This window comes from Procambarus clarkii, unplaced genomic scaffold, assembly GCF_040958095.1.
Source record: "Procambarus clarkii isolate CNS0578487 unplaced genomic scaffold, FALCON_Pclarkii_2.0 HiC_scaffold_97, whole genome shotgun sequence".
Taxonomy (NCBI): Eukaryota; Metazoa; Arthropoda; class Malacostraca; order Decapoda; family Cambaridae; genus Procambarus; species Procambarus clarkii.
This window is the reverse complement of record NW_027189130.1, coordinates 247652-262500: the sequence shown is the minus strand read 5'-3', so window position 1 is coordinate 262500 and position 14849 is coordinate 247652. Positions and strand designations below refer to the sequence as shown.

Below are 14849 nucleotides of genomic sequence, written 5' to 3'. Positions count from 1 at the left end.
AGCTCCCACATAACTGGACACCCTCTGGCCAATACTTTAAACCTTTGTCGCGGAATTGGTCTAAAGTTTGCTGCTGATACACGGTATCAAGCAAACCACAGACCCAAAAGACAATTGAGCACAAGCTCAAGAAATTTGAAAAAAACAATATCGTCACCTTCAAGAACGCAAGAAAAAAAAAAAGCGCGAGTCCAGTACGTCGGAAAGCGAACTTTACGAGTCAATTTCAAGTAAACCTAGACCCTCAACTCCTGTTTCAACTTCCATAGCGTGTTCATCAGACTTCATGGATACCACGGTAATATCAGCAAGTCCCAACAACCTAGAGGACTAAAGATTATGCAATGGAATGTAGAAGGGCTGCACACAAAATTGTAATGCAAAACAGCAACCAAAGGCAAAAAGCATCCCGATACTACAGCAGAGCTGACTTCGAGCCGGACTAGAACTGAAATTCTCTGCTTTTTCCTTCCATGGGTCAATGGGTAATCCAGGGATGTGCAATTGTTGCGAAATGTGACCTAATATCCAAACCCATAACCACCCCACCCGATTGTGGAGCAGGAACGGAGGTAATTTGGAGTATATATCGAGCCAAGATAAACTTTAAAAAATCTTAAATGTTTACACGGCTACACGTGCTGAAAAAGATCTCTTATTTAGACACTACTATATTCCACCCTTGGATGTGGGTGGGTTCCAAGAATGAACCCACCCACATCCAAGGAGGTAGATTAGACCCAACCTTCGTTTCAGCCTCCCTGAGAAATGCAGCAACATGGTCAGTTGAGCCCACTCACAAGCGACCACTATGGGGTCCAGATTGATCGTAAGTTAAATCTACCGACCCCACCTCCATCTGAAGCCTTTAACTTTGTTTTAGCAAAATGGGCCGATTTCAAAACCATTTCAGAGTGGCATAGAAAATAATATGTTCCCAAAGACATTAAGTCGGGCAGAACAAGATTTTGCTGATGCAATTCAAAGTGCACACAAACGCTATCCCACTGAAAAAACTATTCAGACACCAAAGATTACCGGTACTATTGCAAACGTGTTAGAACTCGGACTCAACAGCACAATGGAGCTATATAAAAAAAAACAGCCAAGTGACCACAACAGGACTTTGTGAGGTCAAGGAACATGAGCAGCAAGAGACCAGGCTAATAAACACGAAAGTGGCTAGAATGGTGTTCACATCTGAATGACCACCTTAGAGGTGGCAGCAAATCCACTGGCCAAAGGAAATAAAACACCTAAAAGCCCCACACCTTAAGGATCCGCATCAGAAGCGGAAGTACTGGCAACCAGGAGGCAGAAAGCAGCCAGTACTCAACTTGCAGATGTACTGGCAGTGCAGACCGGAAGAAAGGTGGCACAGAATCTTTACAGCATTTGCAGAAGTTTGACACTAATAACCATTACACACTAGACGAGCACAATTGAACAATAAAAACTCCAAGATTACATCCCCGAGATACTACAAAATATCCTATAAAATGATTAGGAACCTCTGCCCAGAGGAGACGCTGCACACTTTACGTTAATTAATCGAGCCTGGACTTCTAAAACTAAAGCTAGAGCTTTTAATAGAGCAAACGGTACCGATCCCAAAACCCAAAGATTCAGCAAAACCCAGGCCCATTTCTCCAAAGCTGAGCAGCAAAGACAGCCAACAGAATGACACTCTACAGACTTTAGTGGAAAATACCTAAACTGCACCATGGTATGTATGACTATAGACGAGAGGTTGGCTCAGTGGAATGTATTACAACTGTTAGCTCACTTTAACGACAGACCAGGAGGGCCGATATTCCTGGACCACGAGAAAGCCTTTGAATTGGCTATTCTCTGCCGCCTTGTTTATAAAGAGGTCAAAGTTAACCTGCTCTCCTGGACTAAAAGCTGTCTCGGAAGCAAGAGACACTTCATGGCACAGTTTCTCAAAAAAAAAAAAAAAAAAAAAAAGACATGAAAATGATACACCGCAAGGCGGCATTTTTAGCCCCCCCCCCTCTTCAATTGTTTAATGGAAAGAACAGAGGTTAAAACTCCCACAACACCGCAGGCTGCCAAACTATGCAGACTGCTGTCATCATCAGAAAAGGAGGGGATGAGGCGTGCGTTGCACCCAAATGCTTAGACTGCATCACTGAAGAGGCAAAGCAGATTGGTATCAAACTCACCCCACAAAGACAAAAGCCATGTCCATAATAAAAGCGAAGCCCAACGTGTAGCTCATAGTACAGGGTCAAGCAATTGAATGGGTGATCACTTAGTATATAGGAATAATCATGGACATAAGAATTTTAATGCCGAGGTCACTTTAGAGAACAGCGGCTCAGACAGCAAATCTCAGGTCACAAACCTCCCTCTCTGGAGGAGCCAATCTGCAAGTCCTTCGCACATAAGATGTACAGGCAGTCAGACCAGTAATCCACTATGCCGTACCTTCACTCAAGTATCACACCAATAATTGAAAAAGCTTTGAAATTGCTCCAAACAATGCTACGAGAACTGCCCTGGGAGCCCGTATGTGGACTAAACTTTAACTACACTGGAAACGGGTTGCCCTCTCTTCAAGAACGAATATCAAAGAACAGCTACTTTTATCAGCAAGATAATTATTTTCCCCTGATCCAGTCCCAGTACGGCATGCCTTTGTGGTTGGACTTTGCCAAAACGGAAACTCTTAGCCTGCCAGAATGGGAAATTTCCTAAACAATTAAAAAGCAACGATTTTTGATAGCGTGATCAGTCACACCCAAGTTACACTTGTTCCCCGCCATGGGAGGAGCCTACCTTCAAAATAGTAGTAAAAGGTCTTCCGATTAAAAAGGAAACCTACAATCCCACAATCCTAAAGCGCATCATAGAGAAGCAAATGTGCAGCATTCCAGTAGCAGGAGCCACCCACAACTTCACAGTCGGATCGTTTACACAATATGAGTGCTGGCGCTGCTCTTTGCACGCGACAGTAACAACAGGGCATATTGGAATCATAAGGACCGCATCAACCCAATCCGAGCCGTTTGACAAACAGGCATTCGCACATGCGATTGTGTAATGGCATTTCGAGTTCGTGCAGACTCAAAAGCTGCACTTCAAATATTAGGAAAAAAGCAGTGGAAAGACTACGTGGAAATAATTACCAACATTTTGTATCTGAGGCAGTCACTAAAGGCAAAAGACTCAACATCACCCTAAACTGGATCCCGTCTCATGGGGGAATCCCCATTAACACTTTAGTGCGCGGCACTCCCCGAAAAAAAAGCGGTTGTGCGCGCGGCGTTCTGGGCGCTCAAGCGTGAACACAAAAAAGTTTATCATCTTTTCACGCTCCTAACATCAATTCTCGAGCTACGTTTTTCATTTTGGTATCAATGCGTTGGCGATAAAATTCTCTACAAGATCATATGCATAAAATGTCACCCAAGCATTTGCTATCCACCACGAAGTAAATAAACACGAAGATGACTCGCCGTGACCCCCAACAGGAAGTAAATGTTCATACTCTTTCGTTTGTTGCCAGCCTCACAGTCATCCTACAGCGATTATTTTGATATCACTAGAACTCGCAATAAAATTCCCTACCCAGACATATGCCTATCAATGTCTAATTATGTTCCGCACGAGTGTGGGAACTGGGCGAAGCGTTAGCCGTGATTTCAGCAGCGACGACACTGTTGTGATCCAGCGCTTTGAAAGTTTATACTTATTTCACTGTCATGACATTATTTCTCAAGCTACGTATTTCATTTTATAGCAATGTGTTCGCAATAGAAAGTTCTATAAGAACATGGTAGAATTGGCCAACAGAGCGTCAATAAATTTGTGGCGAATAAAATCTACAGCGAATCTTACGCGTGTTTGTACCCGTGAGCGTAAATGTTTTTACTTTGCTCATGTTTTTTTCAAGTTTATACTTGATTCACTCCGTTTTTTTGTTTGTATAGTGTTCGGAATAAAATTCTCTACACAGACATATGCATATAAATGTAGAATCATGATCGCGGCCAACACAAGAGTGTGTGGAGTGCACGATTACCCTCGTTGTGACACCAATTCAATAGTCTCTCCTCTAAGTTACAATACATTGCCGTTTTCTCAAATAGGCACAGTGCCTATTAGAGAAACAAAAATTTAATGGCAAACATATTCATACAAACCCCAAGTCGATCGAGTAGTATTTATTTATTTATTTATTTATTTATGCATATACAAGAATGTACATAAGGAATGTGAGGATACAAATATGGTAAATTACAGTCTTGTAAAGCCACTAGCACGTGCAGCGTTTCGGGCAGGTCCTTAATCTAGAAAATTTTAAGGAGGTAAATACTTGCAAAATTTATAGACAAAAAATGATAACAGATTACATGAAATGAAAAAAAAAAGATGGAGAGAAAATTGTAGGTACAGTATATTAAAGCACATAGGTAGCTAAGATTGATTGCAATGACAGCCTTGAATGGTAGTTGACAACAAATTGGTAGTCACAATACAGCATATGGCTAGCACATAAAAGAAGACAGCAATGAACACAATGATAAGGTTGTTTGATATTACATAAAAATTAGGAGATTGGGTAACACTAGGTACAGAGCATATTTAAAGCTCAGTGTAGGAAACTAAGAAGATGAAGTTAGGTACTTTTTGGTTTCGCTTTTAAATAAGGCAAAAGTTTTACAGTTTTTCAATTCACTAGGGAGTGAGTTCCATAGACTAGGTCCCTTAATTTGCATAGAGTGTTTACACAGATTAAGTTTGACCCTGGGAATATCAAAGAGATATTTATTCTGGTGTGGTGATAATGGGTCCTATTACATCTGTCCAGGGAGAGTTTCAGAGCATGGTTTGCATTTAAGAACAGGGTTTTGTAATGTAGTTGACACAGAGAGATGTGTGGAGGGAGTTAATATTTAGGCAAGTTTAGGGATTTAAACAAGGGAGCCGAGTGTTGTCTGAAAGCAGAGTTAGTTATTATTCTGATAGCAGATTTTTGCTGTGTGATGATGGGCTTAAGGTGGTTTGCAGTGGTAGACCCCCATGCACAGATACCATAATTAAGATAGGGGTAGATTAGTGCATAATATAGTGAGAGGAGAGCAGAGTTAGGAACATAATATCTGATTTTGGAGAGTATACCAACTGTCTTAGAGACTTTCTTAGTTATGTGTTGACTGTGGGTGCTGAAGTTGAGTCCTCTTGTCTAGGAATAGGCCAAGAAACTTGCCATCATGTTTTATTACTGATGTTAATGTTGTCTATCTGTAGCTGAATTGCCATTTGATGATTTGCTTCCAAATAAGATGTAGTAATTCTTTTCGATGTTTTAATGTTAGTTTGTTCGTTGACATCCATAAGTGGACTTTTTTTAATTCATTATTCACAACATTATTTAGTGTATGTGGGTTGAGGTTTGAATAGATAAGGGTAGTATCGTCAGCAAACAATATAGGTTTGAGAATATTAGAGACATTAGGCAGATCGTTTATATATATAAGAAATAGAAAGAGGTCCTAAGATGCTGCCCTGTGGCACTCCAACGGTAATTGGTAGAGTGGAAGAAGTTGTATCATTGATGGTTACATATTGGTGTCAGTCACTAAGATAGGATCGGATGTAGTCAAGGGCAAGGCCTCGGATTCCATAATGCTGGAGTTTAAGTAAGAGGTAGTTGTGATTAAACAGTATCAAAGGCTTTTCTTAGGTCAATGAAGAGTCCAATCGGAAACTCATGTTTGTCAAGGGCTGAGTAGATAACGTCAAGGAGACTAATGATTGCATCGTTGGTGCTCTTTTGGGACGGAAGCCAAACTGGCAGGGGGCTGAGTATGTCGAATTTACGAGGTAGGAATAGAGCTGTTTGTAATAATTTTTTCAAATATTTTTGATAGAATGGGTAGATTTGATATTGGTCTATAATTGTAAATACCCAATATAACACTGTCCGTAAATTTACTTCGTGATCCGACAACCGGTTAGGGAAACCGCCCGTAAGTCCAAGTCGAAAATCCAGGAAAGTGACATTAAATGAGAAAGCTGATGAAATTGCTAAATTGGCAACACGTCATCCATTGATATAATCCAACCCAGCCTACAGTACATGAAAGACTATCACCAAAAAGCTCATCTCAACAAAGCTTATCTACACCAGAGTAACAGAATGTTCACCCTCTGCAATATGTTATCTTCAGAACAACAAGTTAAAAAAATTAAATATCCAAAAGGAATCCACAGGTAAATAGCAGTTCGGTTATGTAGATTACGTCTAGGTTACAGATGCAACTGGGAGATTGGTTAACCCCGACAGAGTGCACCGTCTGCCAAACAATCACAAGTGTCACTTTCGCCGCCATCTGGAATGTGAAGCAACCAACGACCTTAGAGGAGCTTTAAGAGTACTCGAATCTTTCCGTAACCACACTGATGCCATCAACACTGCCACTCTTATGGTAAAAAAAAGGCATCCAGCAGCTGGACACCCTCAAATACTGTCAACCCCGCGATAGCAGCCCGACGATTAAATTTTACCACTTAACGAGCTATTCATGCCCGTGCCACCTTTTGGTTGCTTAATCTCTCAATCAATCGGTAGAATTGCGAATGTACTCCCAACACCTGTTGTACCTGATGACCTTTCCTGCTGCCACAACTGCTACCATACCCTCCGCCCTGGTCGCAAGTCTCTACTGCCTTCACTTCCACTCTACAGACTACCACCAGATCGACCACGAAAACTATAACAGACTAGAACCACCCAAGGCCCGGGTGGCACAAACAGTATTTCCTTCTCCAGTTCCCAACACTCCTACCATCACTATCTCGGCAGTAATGCCAGCAGACATGCCGTTTACAAAGTCTAACAGCACCACCAATGCTCCTGAAATAGCTTCTACCACTAATCCACGACACCCGAGCCTACCTCAGGCTGCGGGATTAAAGACACCAACTACGTATGTTACAGACTCTTCAGACTAGGAAATTTTAGGAGGAGTCTTTCGCTCACACCACAAATATCACACCTACTTGATACAAGATGACCTCGAAGAGGTCACCTCACCAAACTTCAACGACAGCACTGATCAGCCAAAGTCTCAGGCAAACAGAAAACTGAAAACCTGGAGGGCTATACTAACCCACCAGCTCCATAATTGGTACCGCTAGCCCTTCGGGGCTGAAATTCACAATGAAAACCCAAATACATCCCCCAGATCTTTAGTATCAGTTACTGATCCAGATAATGGATCTGGAAGAGCTTATACTTAGGGTCTCCATAGCCCATTCTACTTTGAACTTTTCCTTTAAGTAGCCGACTCTTGACAATAACAAAATACTGTTACTTATCCGATCGACACTGATGAGCACGAACCGCCCAGTGAAAAGTAGAGTGACTAGATAGCCAGAAAACACTGCCCATTATAAAAGTCTCACTTTCCAACCTCCTTCCAATCCTAGAACAAAAGGGGAAAGTATCCTAAAGTGTACAGGTTACGGCAGTGAGCGAGACAAGCTGGGTGTGTGCAAGCCTGCACGTCTTGTACCCACCGTTTTATCGAGCAATAAAACCCACTGGCTCTCGGCCGAGCAGGGTTATTGGAAAAACCAAACTAGTCAATAGGTAAACCCCAAGTGGCGGCAGCTCAAGGAGGGAGAGGAAAGGGTCTATACATGTCCACTACACATGGCTCCCACGTTTAAAATTTGATCCAATTATTAAAGAAAACAGTCTTGTCAATATTTAGATTGAGACTTAAAAAAAATTCAAATGAAGGAATAGAAACGGAAGGATTAGAGAACATTTTACCAATATTTATCTTCAGTAGCTGTATTTTAACTAATACTCTAATCGTTTGATTACAAACCGTACGACTCTTGCTTCATGAAGCAGCGATTGCAAATCCAACCATTTTATTCCCATAAAACCATTAGAACAGTAACCAACTCGGACCTTTGTGGTTTGAAGAAGGCTAGGCGGAAGGAGGGTGCTGGGCAGGTGGGTCTTCATCACTCTCGGAGCAGGTAGAGCCTCGCTAATCTGCAGAAACACTCCGTCTTCTACCTTCTTGCCTGGACACATTTGACGAAACATTTCTGTGAACTGCTGAGGATTCTCAACAGTGCTTCTGATGGTCTTGCTGTCAAGCATCATGTCAAAACTGGAAATGTTGTTGTTATTATTACTACACCTACCCAGAGCTGAAATACTTAAATTTAATCGCTTTAGAATAAATACATTTGAGTTTATTCTTAAATCACCAATTATGCAATAAGTTCTAGCAATACATTTCTTTATATAAACCCATCCAGAAGCACAAATACAGGATCCTTCATATATTGCAACCGATATATGAATGGTTCTTTGCTAATCTCGCATGTTGCACCCGACAGTTAACACAAGACTTCACATATTCAAGCACACATTAACATCACGTGCACAAACGTGTGGTAATCATGAGGTAATAAAGAAATTTAAGCCAAACACTTATTGTCACAAAACTATCACCATCTTAAAACAATATTATGCTTCACGTTACAAATTTTATATGACTTATACCCAGGGCCTGTATTCTGTCACAGGATATCAGTCCCTAACTACTTATTGTGTCCAACCTAATCTCTGGTTAAAGAGTTACAAAAACCATGTGCACCATAGTACAAAGATTGACGTTCTAAGCAATTAGGTAGAACTTTGTACTATTGTCCGGAAACATTTGAAAACTTATTCCAATGCCTAGTATAACATTTACTTTATTAAACCTCCGATTGCACGTAAGAGACCTAGGAAAGGTTAGGTTAATTTGTCTTTGCAACTACAGTGGAAAAGTTAATTTATCGAAATTCAATAGTATTGATCCCTACTTTTCTAATTAGGTTGTACATATGCACGTACTATTGTCATCCTTCGTCCCAATACAGGGGGACGGGTTTAATTGTCAGAGGTCCCATTTCCTGAAAACAACAATGTAGTGTGCGAGTGAACAATTAATTTAGGACAGTTTAGCATCAATGCTAAACTGAATTATCCAACACTGACAAAGAGAACCAATCACCAGAGTCGGACATGATAATTTTGCTTACACACACAAGACCAAGTGTTATAAATATTTACCCAAGACCTCCGAAGCGATTGCTTCACATGCATGACCTATTTTATGTAACTACAGTATTGAGCCAAAGTATTTGGGCCAATCATGAAGATTGGTCCAAATACCAATTTGGTAAATATACCAAAAATTGAAGTCATTAAAGCCTTCATGAAAGGCTTTAGTGACTTCATAAATGCATTTAACCGTAAAGCCAGGGTAAGCATCCCAACCAGTATTAATATTGCAAGAAATTTATGACATTTATTTCCTGCAACCACTAGTATTTAGTCTGCCAGCCCCCCCCCCCCTTCCCCCTCGTGTCCAAGGAACATATATAAAAGGTGGCATCTCCCCTCGCCCAGCACCGCCTCAAACACTCTTTATGACTAATTTACAATTCCCATCCCTCTTTTTGCAACTAATAAATCAAGCTGGGGCGAGGCTTTATTACAGACAAGTACAAACGCTCACAAAAATGTATCTTGACCTGTCTAGGGAGCCGGTCGGCCGAGCAGACAGCACGCTGGACTTGTGATCCTGTGGTCCTGGGTGCGATCCCAGGCGCCGGCGAGAAACAATGGGCAGAGTTTTGTTCACCCTATGCCCCTGTTACCCAGCAGTAAAATGGGCACCTGGGTTTTAGTCAGCTGTCACGGGCTGCTTCCTGGGGTTGGAGGCCTGGTCGAGGACCGGGGACACTAGAAAACTCTGAAATCATCAAGATGACCTTCCCAAGTGCTATATAGTCTTAATGGATTTGCGCTTTCCCCAGATTATCCCCCCCCCCCCCTCAAAAAAAAAAAAATTGTTTGCTAGTACTAATCTGAACAACCAACCACTGAACAACCCATCTTTTGTATTCTACCAACGTAAAGTACAAACACAGGAAATGGTTAAAGGAATAATACTTCACACAGTCATTAACAGATCTTATCTCAAGCAGCCAAAATTGCCACACTATTTTATCCACATCCGGTGCCGTGTTAAGCAGGAGTAACCGTTTTATGAAATGTCAAAAGTCTTGGCAAAATATTTATTTTCTGCCAAGATAAAATGGTTAAGAATATTTATGAATACTATTTTAAAGAACTTTTGCAAGATCTTCGCTAATATTACATGGTCTTCAAAATTAAAGGGAACTATTCTAAGGTACGTCTGCAAATTAGCGAATTTACTGCAGCTTGCTGAACTACCATTCCGAAAAAGTCTTCCATAAATGCGATCTAAACCGGGGCTCATTTAGAACTAAGCAGCTAAACACTAATTAAATCATTTAACCACACCTACCGATTTATTAGGAGCAATCAGACTATACAGTAATTATAGCCCTAGTCCCGGGCGTTACCAAGACAATCCCACTGATAAACCAAGAATCTGTCATACTCTATATGCGGTGCTCTGATGAAGATGGGCAGGTTGTCCCTCTGGTTCAGGTCGGGGTTGTGAAGCTTCGTCCACACCAACTCCAACATCCAGGTCGTCCCAGACCTGGGCATTCCCATCACAAGTACGTCACCTTCAGTGAACTGAAGAGAACAACATTATTGTAGTATACATTATAGAGAACATACAAGTGTATACATTTGACACCCACATATATATCAGGGGAGAGTGATCTGGGCACCGTTCACCCACCACCCTCCCGACCAAGTACATTACCCATATTCAAGTGTCATCAAAGTAACAATAAAGACATTACACCTTGTAGTTGCAGATGGCGTCAGCATATTTGGTGAAGAGCGTCGGGTAGAGCCAGCCTCCGGGCCCGAGGCGGACCATACCTTTGTTGTAGAGCGTCTGTTCATGCTCCATCCTGGCCAGCCACTCCTCGCTCATGTCCTCCACCTCGTGACCACTAGCCAGCTTCGTATTCATCTTCCTGGGTACAACTACACGGGTCGTTATGGCAGTCAAGTCATGAAAATACCTGGTCTATGTCAGGCATTACAGTGATAGGTAAAGTGTCAGTACTTTAATAAACATGTTTACAATTTGATGGCGAGGATGATTATTTGTGGATGCGTGACATGGCCCCATGTCAGGGCTGTGTCGGCCGATGACCTGTTATGTGACGCCAGGGATGGCGGGTGGGGATATGAACAATATTAGTTGGTAAAGGTATTAGGTGAAGAATGTTATGAAAGATGGGTAGACTATGTGGGTCGGGGAGGGTGGGGGAGATGTCGAAGCTTAACCAGTTCCTGCACTTCTATTCAAATTACATAAATCAACAATACAACTATACTTAAAAACTACAATTAAAGTAGTTATTTCAAAAAGAAAAATTAATGTTCTTAATAAAATAGGGAATGGAGCGTAACTAGCGCCACCAGTCATCGCTCATTGGGTGGGGATGTTTGGGCAGATAGAAATCTAACATTCACCAGACCTACCACACCACATACTGAACTATGCAACACCTGCCTCTGCAAGAATCAGAAGCACAGTATAATCTGTAATGCCGTGCAAGTTAATACTGGAATCCGAAAAACTTAATTTAGATCCGATAGATATACACAAATACCACACTTGTCATTAGGTGTAGTGCCAAATGAAAGACTGATTAAAAAGATAGAGGCTCATGGTATTGGGGGTGCTATATTAAGCTGGATTAGGGCATGGCTATACCAAAGGAAACAGAGTTAGTATAAATGGAGTCAAGTCAGAGTGGGGAAAATGTTTTAAGTGGAGTGCCTCAAGGCTCTGTCCTGGGACTTCTGTTGTTTATAATATATATAAATGATTTAGATTCAGGTTTGAGTAGCAACATTTGCAAATTTGCCGATGATACGAAAATCGGTAGGGAAATTAATTCGGAGGAGGACTCACTATCACTACAAGTTGATCTAGATAGGGTTTTGAAATGGTCAAAGGATTGGCAGATGCAGTTTAATGCTGATAAATGTAGAGTTCTGAGGTTAGGTAATGATGATAGAGTTACAAGATACGAGCTAGATGGTGTTGAGATTGCGAAGTCGGATTGCGAAAGGGATCTGGGAGTTATGATTAGTAAGAATTTAAAACAAAAGGATCAATGCATAAATGTTCGTAATAAGGCAAATCGGACACTTGGATTTATTAATCGCAGCGTTAGTAACAAGACACCTGGTGTGGTTCTCAAGCTATATCTTGCTCTAGTTAGGCCCCATTTAGATTATGCAGTTCAGTTTTGGTCGCCATATTATAGAATGGATATAAATTCACTTGAACGTGTCCAGCGTAGGATGGCTAAGTTAATTCCCCAAATTAGAAATCTTTCATATGAAGAAAGATTAACAAAGCTTAAGTTGCATTCACTGGAAAGGCGAAGAGTTAGGGGTGACATGATAGAGGTTTACAAGTGGGTGAATGGACATAACAAAGGGGATATTAATAGGGTATTAAAAGTATCAACACAAGACAGAACACGAAACAATGGGTATAAATTGGATACGTTTAGATTTAGGAAAGACTTGGGTAAATACTGGTTCAGTAACAGGGTTGTTGATTTGTGGAACCGATTGCCGCGTAACATTGTGGAGGTGGGGTCCCTCGATTGTTTCAAGCATTTCAAGTATATATAACTTTACTAAGTCTGCCAAAACCTGACGGGAAAAACTCCGCCTACTTACAACTACACAGTCGTTATATTACCTTCACAACACTAAGTCCACCTACAATGACATGCCGACCGACTAAGAACGAGCTGGTATATATTTTAAATACACACAAGTCGCATTGTCAAGAACTGGCCTATTGGTCAGCGATAAATCCAGACATCAATGTATATTTAAATAGTACAAACTCCCTGCCATTGGCGGGGCGCGTTACCAGCAATTACTTTGTCGTTTCAACGCTGCGTTATTGAAAGGTCAGCACAGAAGCCAACTTAACCCATAATAGAGATGGACCAAAATTACATTCTCCAGATTAAATGTGGCATCCACTGTACTGTTATGCCATTCCTGCAAGACACCAAACACCAACGAGTTGCTCTGTTACGAACCCGGATCCAGCATCCGAGCACGGAGTAGTAACGACTACGCCATCTGTGGGTCAGCTCCCGAAACCCCCGCCAAACGAACGACGACACCGGATGAGGACGGCGAATATCGGCCACAAGGGCCAGTTTCCAGTCCTGTGCAGCTCACAACACAGCCGCTCCTGACCCCCGGTGAGGTGGTGCTCCGACGACAGCGCCATCTATGGACTGGATACGTCAGGTGTTTGTGCCCGAGCCCGTAAGTGAGGTGTATTAGTGTCCCGGTTATTGATGACGTGTCTGCTTACAGAGCCGACCTGGGACCACTGTGATGGAAGTGGAGTCAGTCTACCCGAGGCAGCCAGTCTCCATACTTTGAACGTTGCTGCAGCTGTTGTGAAGTCGTCCCCCCGGAAGAACACTGTGGTGTGTTAGCCTGCCAGTGGAGTGGCAGTAAGAGGATTTACCCGGGACCGACTGTTGGAGACGATCATCCACTGGGGTACTGAAGACAGGAGAGTGACTTGTGGTGTCACACGAAGCTCCTGTCTAGGGCGTTCCCCTTTTATCGTCCGTGGAGTGGCCGTACCAGCCTTGTGGGCTCAGAACCTGCCAGCAGACCAGCTGGACGTGTGGTTGACGGCCTCCACGACGGTGCCCCCCAGTGGACCTGTGTTTTGGCTGACCTGAGGCCAGGGTAGGCTCAACTTCTTTGGAGAATTAATCTTGAGGCCACGAAGAAAGCACCAAGGACTCGGCACCGAGAGTTATGGCACCAGCGTCTTCAGCAGAAGACATCGATTGAGGATTAATCCCCTTGTCAAGTGTTAATACCCCTCCCCTTTGTGCACTCATTTATTTTATATATTTAAACGGTGATGGTAATAATTATAATATTAAGTTCTTAGCTTTCTTTCCCTACTCCCTTTAAGTTACTTGCGTCACGGATCTCATCCCTTGATAGCCACTACTGGCTTGGGAACGGATACATTATATCTTCCTCTACCAACATCAGAGTAAGGACCCCGTTGCGTCCCGAGAGGGTCGTAACATTGCTCAATAAAGAAAGATCACTTGGCAAGGAAGGCAGTATTTACAGCGTGCATAGACCGCGAGGAGCAGTACGAGCTGTTCGGCTCCTACATTCCCTCCAACATTATATTTCCTCCATACAGCGTCGGCAAATAATTACAACCATTTTAATATTTATCTACTTACACTGCACAATTACACCAATCACAGTGTCTTTTCACAAATAGAATGTAAATACACTCTGCTCACTCCAAGAGAACTACTGCATTTGGCAACTACTATATCTACACAAAGTTATTAAAGCAGTTGGTTATACAGTCCCCAAATTATTTTCACAGCTTTAACTATAGTCTTCCCTGAAGAATATTCATTTAAATACGTCAACACACTACAGCTCACGTTGTGACACTGAAGGTGGGAGGAGGAGCAGCAACACAACTACTCACAACAACACAATCAACACATATGGCCGGCCATTGGCTGAGGCTCCACCAAAGTCAACACCCCAGTGTTACCAACTCGGCTAATTAAGTACTTGCATCCATCTAGTGATACCAATTCAGTGTAAAAATTAATGCTTAGGCTATCATTTTAAAGATAATAAAAAAACAATTGTAAGTGGACATAGAGAAAAATGAGGCACAAAAATTTATGTTAAAGAAGAACAGTAGAATGCTTCGTTAAAATAATTATGAACATTAATTCCGGTTATTTCCAAAAATCTCGCCCGTTCTCACGCTTGAACAAACGTTTAAATTAAAGGA

At 42.0% G+C, this 14849-nt stretch overlaps 1 protein-coding gene across 4 annotated transcripts in view; it reads right to left on the bottom strand.

The window, feature by feature from the left end:
* Positions 1-14613, bottom strand: part of LOC138360143 (sulfotransferase 1C4-like) — a 20349-nt gene extending 5736 nt beyond the window's left edge. For 2 of the 4 annotated variants that reach the window (XM_069320084.1, XM_069320085.1), the window contains exons 1-4: positions 14485-14567; positions 10794-10981; positions 10476-10618; positions 7955-8162 (exon numbers count right to left, since the gene is read on the bottom strand). In XM_069320084.1, coding sequence (XP_069176185.1) covers positions 7955-8162; positions 10476-10618; positions 10794-10967 — 525 coding nt within the window. In that variant the 5' untranslated portion in view covers positions 10968-10981; positions 14485-14567. Of the gene's footprint in view, positions 1-7813; positions 8163-10475; positions 10619-10793; positions 10982-14484 lie in introns of those variants that run through there. The other 2 variants (XM_069320083.1, XM_069320082.1) reach the window with 2 other exon arrangements.
* Positions 14614-14849: the final 236 nt, after the last annotated feature.